The sequence below is a fragment of the Suricata suricatta genome, chromosome 5 (genome assembly GCF_006229205.1).
Source record: "Suricata suricatta isolate VVHF042 chromosome 5, meerkat_22Aug2017_6uvM2_HiC, whole genome shotgun sequence".
Lineage (NCBI taxonomy): Eukaryota > Metazoa > Chordata > Mammalia > Carnivora > Herpestidae > Suricata > Suricata suricatta.
In genome coordinates this window covers 96,426,756-96,441,599 of record NC_043704.1, presented here as the reverse complement: position 1 = coordinate 96,441,599, position 14,844 = coordinate 96,426,756, and the positions used below count along the sequence as shown (strand labels likewise).

The 14,844-nt window shown below is 42.9% G+C and overlaps 1 protein-coding gene across 4 annotated transcripts in view; it reads right to left on the bottom strand.

Moving 5' to 3' along the window:
* The window catches only part of GOLIM4 (golgi integral membrane protein 4), a 79,829-nt gene extending 66,221 nt beyond the window's left edge, over positions 1-13,608 (bottom strand). For all 4 annotated transcript variants that reach the window (XM_029939940.1, XM_029939941.1, XM_029939942.1 and 1 more), the window contains exon 1: positions 12,788-13,608. In XM_029939940.1, coding sequence (XP_029795800.1) covers positions 12,788-12,974 — 187 coding nt within the window. In that variant the 5' untranslated portion in view covers positions 12,975-13,608. The remainder of the gene's footprint in view (positions 1-12,787) is intronic.
* Between the last annotated feature and the right edge of the window lie 1,236 nt (positions 13,609-14,844).

The window sequence follows — 14,844 nt, the reverse complement described above, 5'->3', positions numbered from 1 at the left end:
TGGACTTGAAAGAACCTCAGAAGAAGGAATTTGCCCTAAAGCAGTGGTTCTTAACCTTTTTTAGGTCACTGATGCTTTGAGGATCTAAAAAAAGCTATGGCTTCTGCCTTGGAAAAAGGCATATGTACAGAATGGACATAAATTTTCAGGAAGTTCCTGGACCCCCATGGATCCCATATTGCAAATGCCACCCTTAAAGAGAGGGTCACAGATGAGACACACACTATGGCCTCAGGAATGAGTTGTTGCTGGGTAGGAGGCAGTTTTGAAAACAGCTGGAGGCCCACAATAAAACAAAACAGTGTTTCTTTGAAGGCTCAGCCTCTATTCAAAGTACTGCCACTATAGGACCCTTCGATAAAGACTTCGTGGGGTCTAAATAAGGAGTCTGACAGACACGCGCAAAAGCCTCATTCCAGCTAACTGGGTTAGTAGCCACTGGTTCCTTGGACAGTTTCACAGCATAGTGCATCCTCTAGTTTAATCCAAATGGATGTTAATCAACCAAGGGAGCAAAAGATATATGAGGGGGGAAAAACCCCAATATGCAACCCTAAGTACCACACTGCAAATATACGTACTACATCATAGAATATGCAGTGAATTTTTCACATTTTGGTTTTTGGAACCCAGAACAAAGACCACATATCACAAGGGACTTAATAGTAAAAAGAAGTCCCTGGCAACCCAGAGTTAACTGTGGACATCATGGCAGCAATGTAGCTCCCACATAGACAGCAGTGGGGTAGGAAGAGTCATCGATCCTGCAGAAATTCAACAGCAACTTTTCACTGACAAGAAAGAACTGTCCTTGACTCTTGAATAGAATATGACCTCACATTTTGACAAGACATTCTCTATTCACTTCCTAATCCAATCTCTTACAGAATATAATGGAAGTCAAATGGAAACTAGAAATATTTATCATGTATTTTTAATTACTAAAATATGTTTAGAAGGGTGAGGTCATACTATGAATTTGGAATAATGATTGCTCAGGAAACATTTAATGACTTTTTCATAAAATGTCATGATCTATTTTTATTTTTTCAATATTATGGAAGAATAATCTTACATTTCAATCTTTTACACCCAACTTTCAAAGTAGAGACCAACAAACAAGTTGAAATCACTCTAGTCATGATGCAATTAACGTTCTTTCTTTAAATCAACTATATTTATCATTCTACGACCATAAAACTCACTCCCCAAAATTTATCTTCTATCAAATAACAAGGTCTTTATCAAGGACTGCAGTCTACAAAATCAGAAGGACCATCAGAAGTAAAAATATTATATGAACAAACACACTACACTGCATTCTTACATACTTGCCAAAGAAATACAGTCAACTGTAGGGGTGAAAACATTTCACATATTGTCAATGGATTTTGAAACTCCTCCAGGACATGATGCCTTCCACTCTGTGATTTCCTTTGGCAGCTTACTAGTTGGGTTTACATTTCAGAGTTACCTGGAACTCTTAATTTCAATCGTTACTGGTCAAATGATTTAAACACAATAGTTTCTCTCTGAAGGGCCGTGATTTCAAATGCCACTTCTTGCTAGTATACTTTAAATTAAATAATAAATCACATTTAAATATGTAGTAATGCATTTTTACAAAAGTAATGTGTTGGATAATCCAAGAAAATAATTTAGAACAGTAGAACAGTTACATAGCAAGTGCTCAGTGACTGTTAGTTTATGACGACTTTGGTAATGATACTGCCAACAATGAGTTCACAAGCCCCTTCCCTTGAGCATGAGCTGAACTTAGTGATTCAATTCTAATGAAAAGAACATGGCAGAAGTGATGGGTTATCACTTTCAAGGTTAAGGTTATTAAAATATTTCAACTTTCATCTTAGGTTCTTGCACACTCTCTCTTTAGTTCTCCCTTGGGTCTCTTGCCCTGGGGGAAGCCAGCTTTTGGGGTTTTTCTAAGTTCCATGGTGGAACTGCAGAAAGTCCTACGGAAAGGCCCAGATGAGCAAGATTAAAAGCAGATCTTCTGAGGCCTGCCAACAACCACATGAGTGAATTCTAAAGCAGATTCTTCAATCCCGGCTAAGTTTTGAGATGACTACAACCCTGGTCAGCAATTTGCCTGCAACATCATGAGAGATCTTTAAAAAAAAAAAAAAAATTCATCCAGCGAAGCCCAGGTTCCTTTCCCACAGTAGCTGTGAGATAACACTTTATATTGTAAGCCAGTTTGGTTTGCGGATATTATGGTATGCAACAGGATAACCAACACAGACTTAGGAGGCAGGTTCCTGTCATAACAAAAATCTAAAGGTGGGAACAGCTTCAGAACCGTGTGATGGGACCTAAGACGACTACGAGTCAACCCGTAAAGTGCCTTAAACATACTATTCACAGAATTTTGGACTTTGAAGAGATTACTAGGAAGGGCATAAATAAAAATGAGAAAACTTTCTTGCACATTGGAAATTATGTAGTGGCAGAAGGGTTAAGGATACCCACATTTACATATAGTTACATCCACTTGCAGTTGGATGAGAAGTAAAAAATGTGCCACATGAACTGGGTAATTTAGCTGTGGAGATTTCCCAGCAAAGTGTTAAAGATGCTATCTGGTTTCTTCTTGCTGATAATAGTAAACTGGGAGAAGATAATTTGAGGGAAGGACCACTAAATGAAAAGAAGGCAGGACTTGATGGTTTTGAAAATTCTCAGCACCTCTGGACAGCAAACAAAGGTAACATTAAGCAACAGCTTGCATGCAAAGATTAATTCTAGGGAACTGTCAGAAAAAACATGGTCTGAAGATGAGACAGAGGGGCACCTGGGTGGCTCAGTCGATTAAGTGTCTGACTTCAGCTCAGGTCACGATCTCGTGGTTCATGAGTTCAAGCCCCACATCAGACTCTGCGCGGACATCGCAGAACCTGCTTCGGATCCTCTGCCTCCGAGAAATCCTCTCTCTCTCTGCTCCTTCCCTACTCATGCTCTCTCAAAAATAAACAAACATTTAAAAAATAAAAACAAAAATAAAATAAAGATGAGACAGAGGGTGTGGCTTCAGAAATTCTTAAGGTCTTGGAAATGTGGCCTCCTAATGAGCTATTCAGTTGGACCATATGGTCTCCTAAAAGCTTAAGAGTATGACTCAGAGAACCTCTCAGCAAGCCTCCGGAAAGGTAACATTGGTTTTGCCTTGTCTCAGCAGAAGCCCAAGGTAGAGAGGGATTTATCCCCATGAAAATGGGTGGGTGTGGTCTTTGTCTTACAGAGTAAACCCCAACAAGTTTCAAAGGGGAATGACTAAAGATTTGAGAGGATTTCATCTGCAGAAACCCTGCCAGTTTAAAATGAAAGGAACAAAAACTGTACTAACTGAAAAAAGCCATACATCCCCCAAATCCTACTGGCAGGAAGCAGGCTGAGAAAACTCAGCTGCAGGGCTCCTGGGCCAGGGCTCAGGTGAGCGTGCAACCTCAGCGCAGGTCATGACCTTGCGGTTCACGGAGTTTGAGCTTCACATCAGGCTCGCTGCTGTCAGCTCAGAGCCCGCTTCGGATCCTCTGTCCCCCTCTCTCTCAGTCACTCCTCTGCTTGTGCTGGCTCTCAAAAACAAATAAACAAATGTTAAAAACAAAAACAAAGGGGCGCCTGGGTGGCTCAGTCAGTTAGGCCTCCGACTTTGGCTCAGGTCATGATCTCACATTCGTGGGTTCAAGCCCTGCGTCGGGCTCTGTGCTGACAGCTCAGAGCCGGAAGCTGCTTCCAATTCTGTGTCTCCCTTTCTCTCTGCCCCTCCCCTGCTCACTCTCTGCTCTGTCTCTCAAAATAAAATAAAGACATTAAAAAAATGAAAAATAAATAAATAAATAAATAAAACATTTTAAAAAATTAAAAAACAAAAACAAAAACCAAACTTCGGCTGCAAAACACATGCTACCTTTCATAAGAAAGGAAAGACGACTCAGAGCGGGGAGCTAATAGCCCAAGGAGTAGAATGAAAAGCCACAGAGAATTATTCCCAGCTCTGGAAACCTAGTCAAGAAACTTCTACCTAGCTGGAGTTCAGAACTGCTATGAACCAGTGACTCTTCACCTATCATGAATCTTACTCTTTTTTGAACAAGAACATGTAGGTATCTTACGCCTGCATCAGTGTTGTATGTTGGCTGGGTTGAGGTCAGACATCCTGACTCCATAGTTTCACAGATCTACAGATGACGAGGAACTGCATTGGAGGAACTATACCTGAGGAGCCCCGCTCACACCCAGATCAAAGTTAGATGATTCTGGTTGTAGAGCTGATGCTCATCTACATAGTGAAGACCACTTATGTGTCATCTTTTAATGAAAATGATACTTGGTGTCAGTGCAAATTAACATGCTTTATAGCGTCAAACCTTTGAAAAGGATATAAAATCCTTTTAAAAATTAATGTGTGTTAACAGATTGAGAGATTAATATAGATTATAGATTTAATCTCACTAATGTAAAACTTAATAAACTGTTCTATGCTAATGAAGTAAAAAGAACAGCTGCCCAATTTCAATCTGTCTAGAATATTTATTTCATAGCATCATAGCTATTGTTAAGATCATACAAGCAATGTCAAAGCTCTCTCAAATGTTGTTGTTTATAACAAAAGTCCCACTTAAAGAAGGGATTTAAATGACATGTGAAATGGGAAATGAAATGTTCAACTCTCCTAAAATGACTGTATATTTTTCTTAAACTCACCCTCAACAGAAAGGAAATAGTGTCATTCAAATATTCCATAATACCTTATCCTTCAGAATGACAGCCCATCTTTTACTTTTCTATTCACAGTCCATCATATTGTGACATTTTATAATATAAAAAACAGTTAAGGCATTATTTTTTTAAATGTCATATTATTTTAAATAGCAATTTACTTCACATCCCTCCAGGCTATGAGCCTGTTTAGTGAGGTTTATTAGCGAAGGCCAAAAACTGGCATGTCCTCTGGATAAGCACTCACTGGCCAATAAAAACAAAGAACACAAATATGCCATTCAGAAACACATAGCATTGTTTAAAAATAGCAACGCCCATTTCTGGAACTGAGAAAAGTGTGCTGGCCTCCAGAGACAGCAAAGCACAGTAGAGGAATGCCATGTTGTCCCGGAAGTCAGAACAGGACTGGGCTTAGCTTGAGATACAATATAAATGATTCATCTGCTTTAAGACTGTTTTCTTCACTGTAAACTTCAGTGTCTGTGTCAGAGTCAATCAGTTAATGCAGTCCTGAACTACAGACACTCAGGTACTCAAACATGAGTTCTTATTTGATGTATGCAAAACCTGTACAGGAACTATGGGTAATTCCATTCTTTCCCCTAAAATAAACTTCTAGGGAGAAAAAAACCCATACACTACTACCTTGTGAATGAAAAATATGATTTGCATGGCACTAATGGACAGTGACTGTAAAATTTAAATATAATATTACAACAAAACAATTATTAGCTTCTAGCTGTCAAACTGTTGGCTGTCTTAGTCTGCTCTTTGAGAAAAACATATGAGTAAGTCTATCTAGGAGAAATTTTCTAGCATCAAACTGAAAGGTTCTACTGGACTTGTCAAGAAACCACTGACAGCAAATTCAAAAGAGTCTGAGGTCTTTATTATATGATTCAACATTATTTAATGCAGCATCTACATACCACCTGAAATCAAATCCAAATCAACCAGAATTACTTTCTGTAACAACAGCAAATGCCCTACACTCTGGAATGCTGCATCAAACAATTACATCGTGACTTCTGATTCTAAATTTTATCTTGACTCATCATGTGACAACCCACCTAACCTACTTTCTCAAACAATTAATATTGTCATGAGACCCACTAAAATAATATTGAGGGCAATGGAGTACTGTGGAAAGAACATGGTTGGGAAGCTGCCTTAGGGTTCGAAGCTCAGTTTCATTAGACTTGACCTTGACACTCGCAGGTTAATTAACCCCTCTGAGCCTCAGATTCCTCACTTGCATTAAAGTACTAAGGTAACTGTGGAATGAGAAAATGCAGGTAACATGCTTAGCACAGCACCTAAACAGGGTAGATATTCAACAAATGTTATGTATTTTTAAATTTTTTAATTCCTTCAAATAAATTTTCAAAATTCTATCAAAATAAATTCACCTTATTTTTTAAAGATGTTTTGTACGTTTATTTATTTATTTTTTTTTTTTGAAGAAAGAGAGATCAGGAGAGGGGAATAGAGAGAGGGAGAGAGGGAGAGAACCAAACAGGCTCTGCGCTATCAGTGCAGAGCCCAGTGCAGGGCTCAATCTCACAAACCACGAGATCACAACCCAAGCTGAAATCTAGAGTCAGATGATGCTTGGATGACTGAGCCACCCAGGCGTCCCCAAAATAAATTCACTTTAAATAACAGTGGCTCAAAAGAAAAAGATAGTTTGCTACTTTTCTCTTATAGTAAAGTTGTATTACATATAAGTTTTATTTCCAAAGCTACAAAATTCACAAAGCACTGACTAGCAAAATTAGCAAAAAAAAAAAAAAAAAACCCATTCTGTCCTCAATGATAAAATAAAAACACTTATTTGTCAAAATGAAAATCAACAATTCTTAGTTGTTACCATGTAAAGTGTACTCAGGTCTCTTCTTTCCAAAAAAAGAAAAAAAGGTACAGTAGAAAAGACAGAGTGAAAATGTCTTAAGTTAAATGAAAGTTTCAGCCAAGTTGGGCAAATAGCTCTGACAAAAGCAACATTTAGGCCATAACTAATGACGCTATTACCTGCTACATGTAAACAGTAAGCAAAATAAAGAGCAGCCCAATGCTAACCCAGCAACAGTAATCCTGGCCACCTAATAAATGCAGTAGTGTTGTGCTCCAGGATCTGGGCTGGTCATTTCAGATGTATTATTTATAACCTCCACAAGTGCACAAAATAGACATTGTTATCCCCAATTAAACATAATGAAACCGAAGCCCAGAGGCGTTAGGTGCCTGTTCAAGGTCTCTACCTGTGAACACCAGAGTTGTATTCAAATAGTACCCGATGCCAAAACTGACTGCCCTTCACTAGTCCCTCTTTCTTTCTTTTTAGGACATAAACATGTGAGCAGGAATATTCCTCAATGCTTTGAAAAGTCATAAACTGATAGCAGTCCCCTTTTCTCTCTCTCCCTTCTTCTAGTTGCTTTCAAATCCACTGCATGTCAGTTCCCCAACTCCAAGACACTCCTTCCTTACGTCCCTGAAACCTGGCTTGTGCTCCAGCCCTAGAAGTAACTCTCCCTAGAAGAGAATAAAGAAGTCAAGGGAAGGCTTCCAATCTATATGGGGCTTAAACTAAAGGCTCACATATAATGAGAAATTTTTGTATATAGTCAACGAATATGGACATGTTCCAATTTACAGGGATGACTAAGGCAGACACAAAATGTAGAATCATAGGATACAAACTATGCAAATCATATACATATATAACAGAATGTTTAATTGAGACAGATTTTCAAAAGGTATCTAAAAGTTTTCATCTTTTATTCAAGGAATGAATTTTTTTTAATGTTTACTTATTTTGAGAGTGAGCAGGGGATGGGGGGGGAGGGAGAGAGAAAATTCCAAGCAGGCACCTTGATGTCAGCACAGAGCTCAACACTGGGCTCAAACTCATGAACTGTGAGATCATGACCCGAGCCAAAATCAAGAATTGGGTATTTATCTGACTGAGCCACATAGGTGCTCCATCAGGGAATGCATTTTAAGGCAGGATTTTACATACACATAAAAACTACTGACCTTAAAGAGTATTTAATTCTACTCTGTTTTTTAAATGAAAATGTTCATCTAATAATCAGTATCTAGTTGATGTTTATGAGGCCCAATTTTGCACTTAAAATGAGTATACCTAACCACACACAGCCCACACTTCTGGTCTAATTATTGAGTTCTGGGAACCACTCTTACACATAAAGTTCGAACAATCCAAAAGGCAACCTTTATATTCTTAAGCACTCTATGCCAGCTAACATGATTGATTCTCATGATAACCTATTATAAGAATTATTGTTCTGGTTATTTGATATGATAAAAGTGGGTCACAGAGAAGTAACTTATTTAAGATCACACAGCTGGTATAAAAAAAAAAGATAGCAAGACTTGAAACCCAAGTGCTCCAACTCCTCAACCTGCACCCACCAGACTTCATTGTCCATCACCTACAAGCACATTCATAAGCAGACAGAACAGAAAATACCATGAAGGTGTAGACCTACTATCTTCTGAGTGCCTACTATGTGCCAGGCACCAGACACTGGAGATGAAATAATTAAAAAAAAGCCAGCCTGGCACTGAGCTGAAGAAGACTTTTATTCTTTTCTAAGCAGATTCAGGGTAGACTGAAAACAATGAAGTTACCAGTTTCAATGTGATCTGTTCACACTCAGGCTAGCGAGCCATCCTGTGTTAGAACACAACACAAGGAACAACTAACTCAAATAACAATATGAGCCTTGGAAGCACCACTTATTATTTTTTTTTTTAAAGTTTATTTACTTTCTGAGAGACAGAGCACAAGCGGGGGAGGGGGAGGGGAGGAAAGAATGAGGGAGACACAGAATCCACAGCAGGCTCCAGGCTCTGAGCCGTCAGCACAGAGCCCAACATGGGGTTCAAACCCATGAGCCATGAGATAATGACCTGAGCAGAAGTCAAACACCCAACTGACTGAGCCACATAGGCACCCCGACTTATTTTATTTTAAATAGTTGTGATACACTTATCTGTAGCAGGAGAACAAAAAACATGATATAAACCTTTGCATGATGGTTTCCCACCATCATTAGGAAGACCAAAAGCACTGCAATCATGTAACACGGTGTTTGGGGAATAAGGGGCTATTTGGCCCTACTTTTTAAAAATTTAAATAGTTCTACGTCTATCCCAGATCCTATTACACAAGGTTATTGCCTACCACTAGGAGTTCTACCTTCTTATCTGATATGATACAGAAGGGAGTTAATCAGTAACCCTACTTTAATTTTTTAAGTTTAAATTGTCAGTGAAGGTCCCTTCTCCAGAGGAAAGTACTTGGATTTATGTCCTTTTACCAGTTTTCCCTGATGTCTAGTCAGGTACAGTCAAAGGAGGTAGCTAATTATGAAAACAAATTTTGCCAATTTCAACACTTGTACCCATGGCAAACCTGTGGCAAACAGGGACCATGATGATAACAACAGATCGTCTTTAATGAGCAGGTACCTACTATGTGCCAAGTATGTCCTAGGAGCTAAACAGGATTCACTGTTTTATCCTCACATTACCCCTATGAAGTAGGTCATTCTAATCTCCACTGTAGAAGAAAAATGAGGGCCAAGTTCACACCAAAAGTTGCAGGGCTACAATTTGAATCACATGCTCTGGGTAAAAGCAACAACAATAAAATCCTCAGATGTCTTTATGGCCAAGAAAGTAAAGTAATATGTGAAGCTACTCAGTTTAACGGTTATAGGGCTGTGGGGGCACCTGGGTGGCTCGGCTGGTTAGGCGTCTAACTTTGGCTCAGGTCATGATCTCATGGCGTGTCCGCACTGGGTTCTGCACTGTTAAGTGTAGAGCCTGCTCAGGATTCTCTCTCTCTCCCTCCCTCTCTGTCTCTCCCCCATTCGTGGATACAGGCACTCATGTACTCTCTCTCTCTCCCTCTCTCTCTCTCTGAAAAACAGATAAACTTAAAGGAAAAAAAAGATAACAGGGCTGTGTTCTCAATCATGGCTACATACTGTAATCACCAGGGTAGAATGACGTATGGGTTTCACCCCCACAGACTGTGGTTTAGTTGGTCTGGGAGCTGCCCATGGCATTCTAATGGACAGTCAGAGCTCAGAACTACTGTGTATGGACACGGAGTCTGATGCATGGCCCACCTGAAAGCAGTTTTGTTTTTTTTTTAAATATAAGAGGTTAAGTAAACATTGTGCTGGTCAAAGGTTGTTAAGTACTGCCTCTGCCACCAATATGTAACCCCTGCCCCACAGCTCAGGGTAACTGATGTGTGGCCTAAGTGGGAGATAGAGAAGTAAATAGATGTACAGGTTGGCAGAAACAGACATTTGTTTTTCCTGGAAAGGAGGTAGCTTAGTCTTGGAACCTTCCCCAGGTCACCCCTCACCATCTCCTATTTAAGGAATCAGTGTTCTTGGAGTCAGACATAACCTACTTCCAAGATAATTTCTGGAGTGCAACCCATTCTTAAACTGAAGAGGATTTAAATATGCTGACCTAACAAATGTATACCTTCAGATTACAGAGCCAAACTACTTAAACATTTCAAGGGTCACATTTTTTTTTTTTTAAAGAAGGCCACTCATAATTAACTCTGATCTTAATCCAAGCCAGGTCAAGAGATCTCACTTCACTAAACAAGTCCTGAGAATGGAGAGCCTAGTGTCCTCGAAACAAATGTGTGCAGGTGGCACAACAGAGCGCTGCCGAGTGAAATGTCATCTGTCATTGGAGGAGGGAAGCAAAAGATGCCTAACATCAGAAACCTTCATTAAATGGCCTGCAGATGTGAAATCCAAAATAAATGCTATAGGGGTCAATCATGTGGCCTGCTTGGGAAAGAATTCTTCAGGTGCGATCATACTGTAATTGCGCCAGCACCACAATTCGAGAGGAGATGGCAAAAGAGTACATTAAGAAATAGACTTTAAAGCCACTCCAACTAGCTACATTTTTTCATCTTCTCCTGCAAAACAAATGTTGCATATTTGAATGGCCTTGTATTATTACCACTCACCACCACTCTCCACAACTTTTCATCAAAAGGCAGCCAATAAAAGGAGAAATGAAATGGAGATTGATTTTCAAAATGAAATACTGCAAATACAGGCCATGACTCAGAAATCAGGGCCTCTGTCAATCAGTTCTGGCATTGGCTGCTGAGGCCAAGGCTGGCCTTGGGCGAAATATTTTGTTATTTTGTTTTATTTTGTTTGTCTCAAAAAGCAGAGACAGAAAAGTGAAGGCTGACAGGACAGACAAAAATGCATTGGATTAATTTTCTCACCACTGTTCAGAATAAGTTTGTTTGATGACTGAATAAATCTATACTGAGTCCCTGAGGAGTGTCAGGCACTGTGCAGTGCTAAGGAGGTACTGGCTAACTTGACAGTGTATGTCCACATGGGTCTCTGAAACCAAGAGACCAAGGCGACAACCTCATACAATCCACCATACACGCCCCTTGCAGCCACATGTGTGAAAATCCAGTCCTGCCCTGGTACTATTAGATCACAAATTCTCCCCTTTGTCTAACTGCACTGAACTTCACAGGGAAGCCACTGATGTCTCCTAAGTAAATAAGTACATCCATAAAGATCCAGAATTTATACACCAACAAGAAGTCATGGGTAAATACCAACATGTTTAAAGAAAAAATTTCTTAGCCCAAGTCTGTAACAAAACAGGTTTTCCTTCTGAGCCAAACCCAGCTCACATATTTTCACTGCCTGTGGCGATGCAGCTTCAGTATGCTAAAAATACTTCCTTTTCTTCTAAGTTGGGAAGAGAAAATAAAACCAAGCAATCAGCTGCATGTCCTTTTCTCTCACTTTAATTTTTTTTTTTACTAGAAAACACTCAAAATAGCTGAAGCAACGAAAAGGCATCTGTTTTATATTGATATACACATACACTGACAGAAACATCCACCCGGCTTTTATCTTCCCAGTAATATGAAATAAGCTATATTTGCATTATCAGCAAAGACTATCAACATTTCGCTGCTCACAGCTTTCTATTAATATTTTTTGCTTGGGGGAGAGGACTACGTATTGAAAACTACACACAAGTACAAGTAAAAGCTTTCAGAAAGTATATATAGGATGATTATGCTCTAGGGCCACATCGCACTTACTTTGCTATCATGCACCATTTATGTTTCTGAAATTCACATTAAAAGATATTCTAAAATAGAAGGATCGGAACTTTAAATCTTTCCCTCAGTCTTGCTCCAGTTGTGTTTACTGTATCCGAGAAAATGAAAAATTGCATTTCTCCCCTTGGACTTCTCAAGACTAATCGTAAAATACCGACACCCTCCCAACACACACACGCCTACCTACCTCTGTGTTAAACTAAAAGTTACTCAGGAAGAGAAACTTTTTCCCTCCCAAACATACCTGCGAGATGGTGAACAGTAGTAGTGTGGAATTTGCCAGTACCTCCAACATCTCTAAAGCCACCCTATTAAATTAATCGAAACTACCAGGTCTAGGCTGCATCCGACTGAGCCTTCAGTTTGGGCTGCTAGGTCATGGCTAAATTTCCCTTGAAAAAACAGCGTAGTGTGAGAAATCACTGCCACACTCTTATTTCTTACACTACCGACAAGGGCCACTGCAAAGCAAACACCCAGAAAGCAGGACCGTGCCTCTCCGGGATGGGCTGGCAGAAACGGAAGGACGGCTACTCGGTCGGTGTGCCCAGACGAACAGCTGGGCCGTTGACAAGGGCTGGGGTAAAGCGTTCAGTGTGCGCTGCCCATCCAACGCCCAGCGGGACCAGCCTCTGTGCGACCGATTTCAAACGTAACCGCCGGAGGAGCGAAGCGGGAGGATGCGGATGTCATCTCCCTTGACACTTTGGGGACCCGGCGGCCCTGCAAGACTCATCTCTGATGTCCGTGACGGTCTGAGGTGGCACCCGCAGTGCCAACGTTTCACCAAAGCCACTTTTCCAGCCAGGGCGGGAGACGCCAGGCGAAGTTAGCCGCCGGCCGCGCGCGTCCCGTTAACCGTACCTTGTAACTGGGCAGAAAGGGACTCCTGGTGCTGCTGGTACTTGAGCGCCACCGCCTCGGCTTTCCGCAGCTGCGTCTGCAGCTCGTAGTAGAGCATCGCGCCGTAGAGAAAGCCGAACACCACGGTCAGCAGCAGCAGCGTCTGGAAAATCCGCTTTTGCTTTCGGGAGCACATCCCGTTTCCCATAGTCCCGCCTGGACCCCGCGCCGCGGCCGCCCCCGCCGCCGCCGCCGTCCCTTCCTCCCCTCCGCCGGAGCGAGCGCCTCAGCCGCGGCCGCCGCAGGAGGTGGCCGGACGCAGCATGGGGAGGAGACACGAGACACAAAAGCGGGGCCCGAGGGGAAGTGGCGCCCGCTCAGCCCCCGCGCGCCGCGGGGCGCGCAGCCATCGACGCCGCCTGGGCAGCGGCCGCCAAACTTTTGCGAGTCTGGTTCTCCGCGAGTCCCCGGGCCCGGCCAGGGGCCCTCCGCATACTTCCCCGCGGACTGTGCCCGCGCCGGTCCCCAGACGCCGCCTGCCTTTTTCCTCCTCCCCACTTTTTGGCTCGGCTAACCCGGCGGCGCTCGGAGTCCCGCCCCGGCCGCTCCCCGCCCCCTCGCGGCGGCTCCCGCTGCGCGACTTTGTTGCCACCAAAAGGAGGGGGTGCGCACCCAACAAAAGGACCCGACTCCTGGCGGCGCCACCGCGCGCGGCCCGCCGGAGTAGGTGGAAGGGCGGGGGCCGCCAGGCCCCGCTGGGTTTGGGGGGGACGGCGGGCCGGTGTCACTGACTGGGCTGCCGAACCTCGGCCGCCGCCGCCTCCCACCCAACTTACGTGTCACCCACGGCCCCGCTATTCTGGCCAACGGGATTCCGGGAGGAAGTCCCACTCGGGCTCCCCGCTCATTGGGCCCGTCCGAGCCTCCGCTCCCTCCCTTCGGGGAGGCAGTGCGGGGCTCGATTGGACGCCCGCTTTGTCCGTCCGACCCCGGGGCCGCGCCTCCCCTCCCACCCCGGGGGCCGGCGGGGGGCTCCGTGGGCCGAGCGGCCGCCGGGCGCCGGGGTGCGCCCACGTGGAGTGCGGGTGAATGGGAGAGGCCGCGGAGCCAGGGGCGGGGAGGTGGGGTGTGCGGGCGACGTGTCCCGGCTTGCGGCTGGGCGAGGTACGGTACGGGCGCACGTGTGTGAGTGCAGTGAGTGTGTGTGTGAACGCACGTGGGGCGAGGAGTACGGTGTCTAGAAGAGGGAGAGCGGGTGAAAGCAACTGCTCACACTCTACCGAACACCCTTTCTTTCTCTAGCGGGTGGGCAGATGCGGCAGCCACACCGGATAGTTGGCTACACCGTCAGCATAATCTTCGCAGCCGACTTGGAGAACCCTTGCCAATGGACTCTGGCCCCGTCCCGCGAGCTCGCGTGAATGCGTGTGTGCGCACTGATGGCAAGACACGAGCTGGGAGACTCGAGTACGCTAGCACGCTACTTACTGCTCAACTGTCCGTGTGGGTTGGGAAAATCAGCTTGCCTTTGGCAGAGGGGAAAGAAATGATCTCATATTTTTCCCCAGCCTCCAAACAGAATAATTTAAAAATACATCTCAGAGGCTGAAATAAGTATGCATACATCTTGTCGTATGTATTTGCTTGATCTGTGGCATAAATACATCAGTTACATTGGTAAATTACATTTTAAAGGCCAACAAAGGTTCCCTATGTAAAACAGAGTAAAACAAACTTAATAACCACAAACCTCTTCAAAGAAAATCTAATTCAAAGAAAGCATTACTTTTGTTCTTTTTATGTACTTGAGGAGGAAAAATTGAGGTTATGCCTTGATAATTTTGTTTCTGCTCTTGACCCGACTTCTAAGAAAGTAAATTATTTCTCAAATGCCTTGGTAGTGTCATGAAATTTACTTTATACTGAATGATTTTTATGATCTTCTAACCAGATTTTAGTTATCACTATCAATAATAGACCATGAGTGCTCAAAATGAAGGTAGATATGCTTAGCCAAATTAAACATAAAGACAGTCCCTGGTGCAGAACATTTTTAGGTAGAGATTAGAGAATGACGA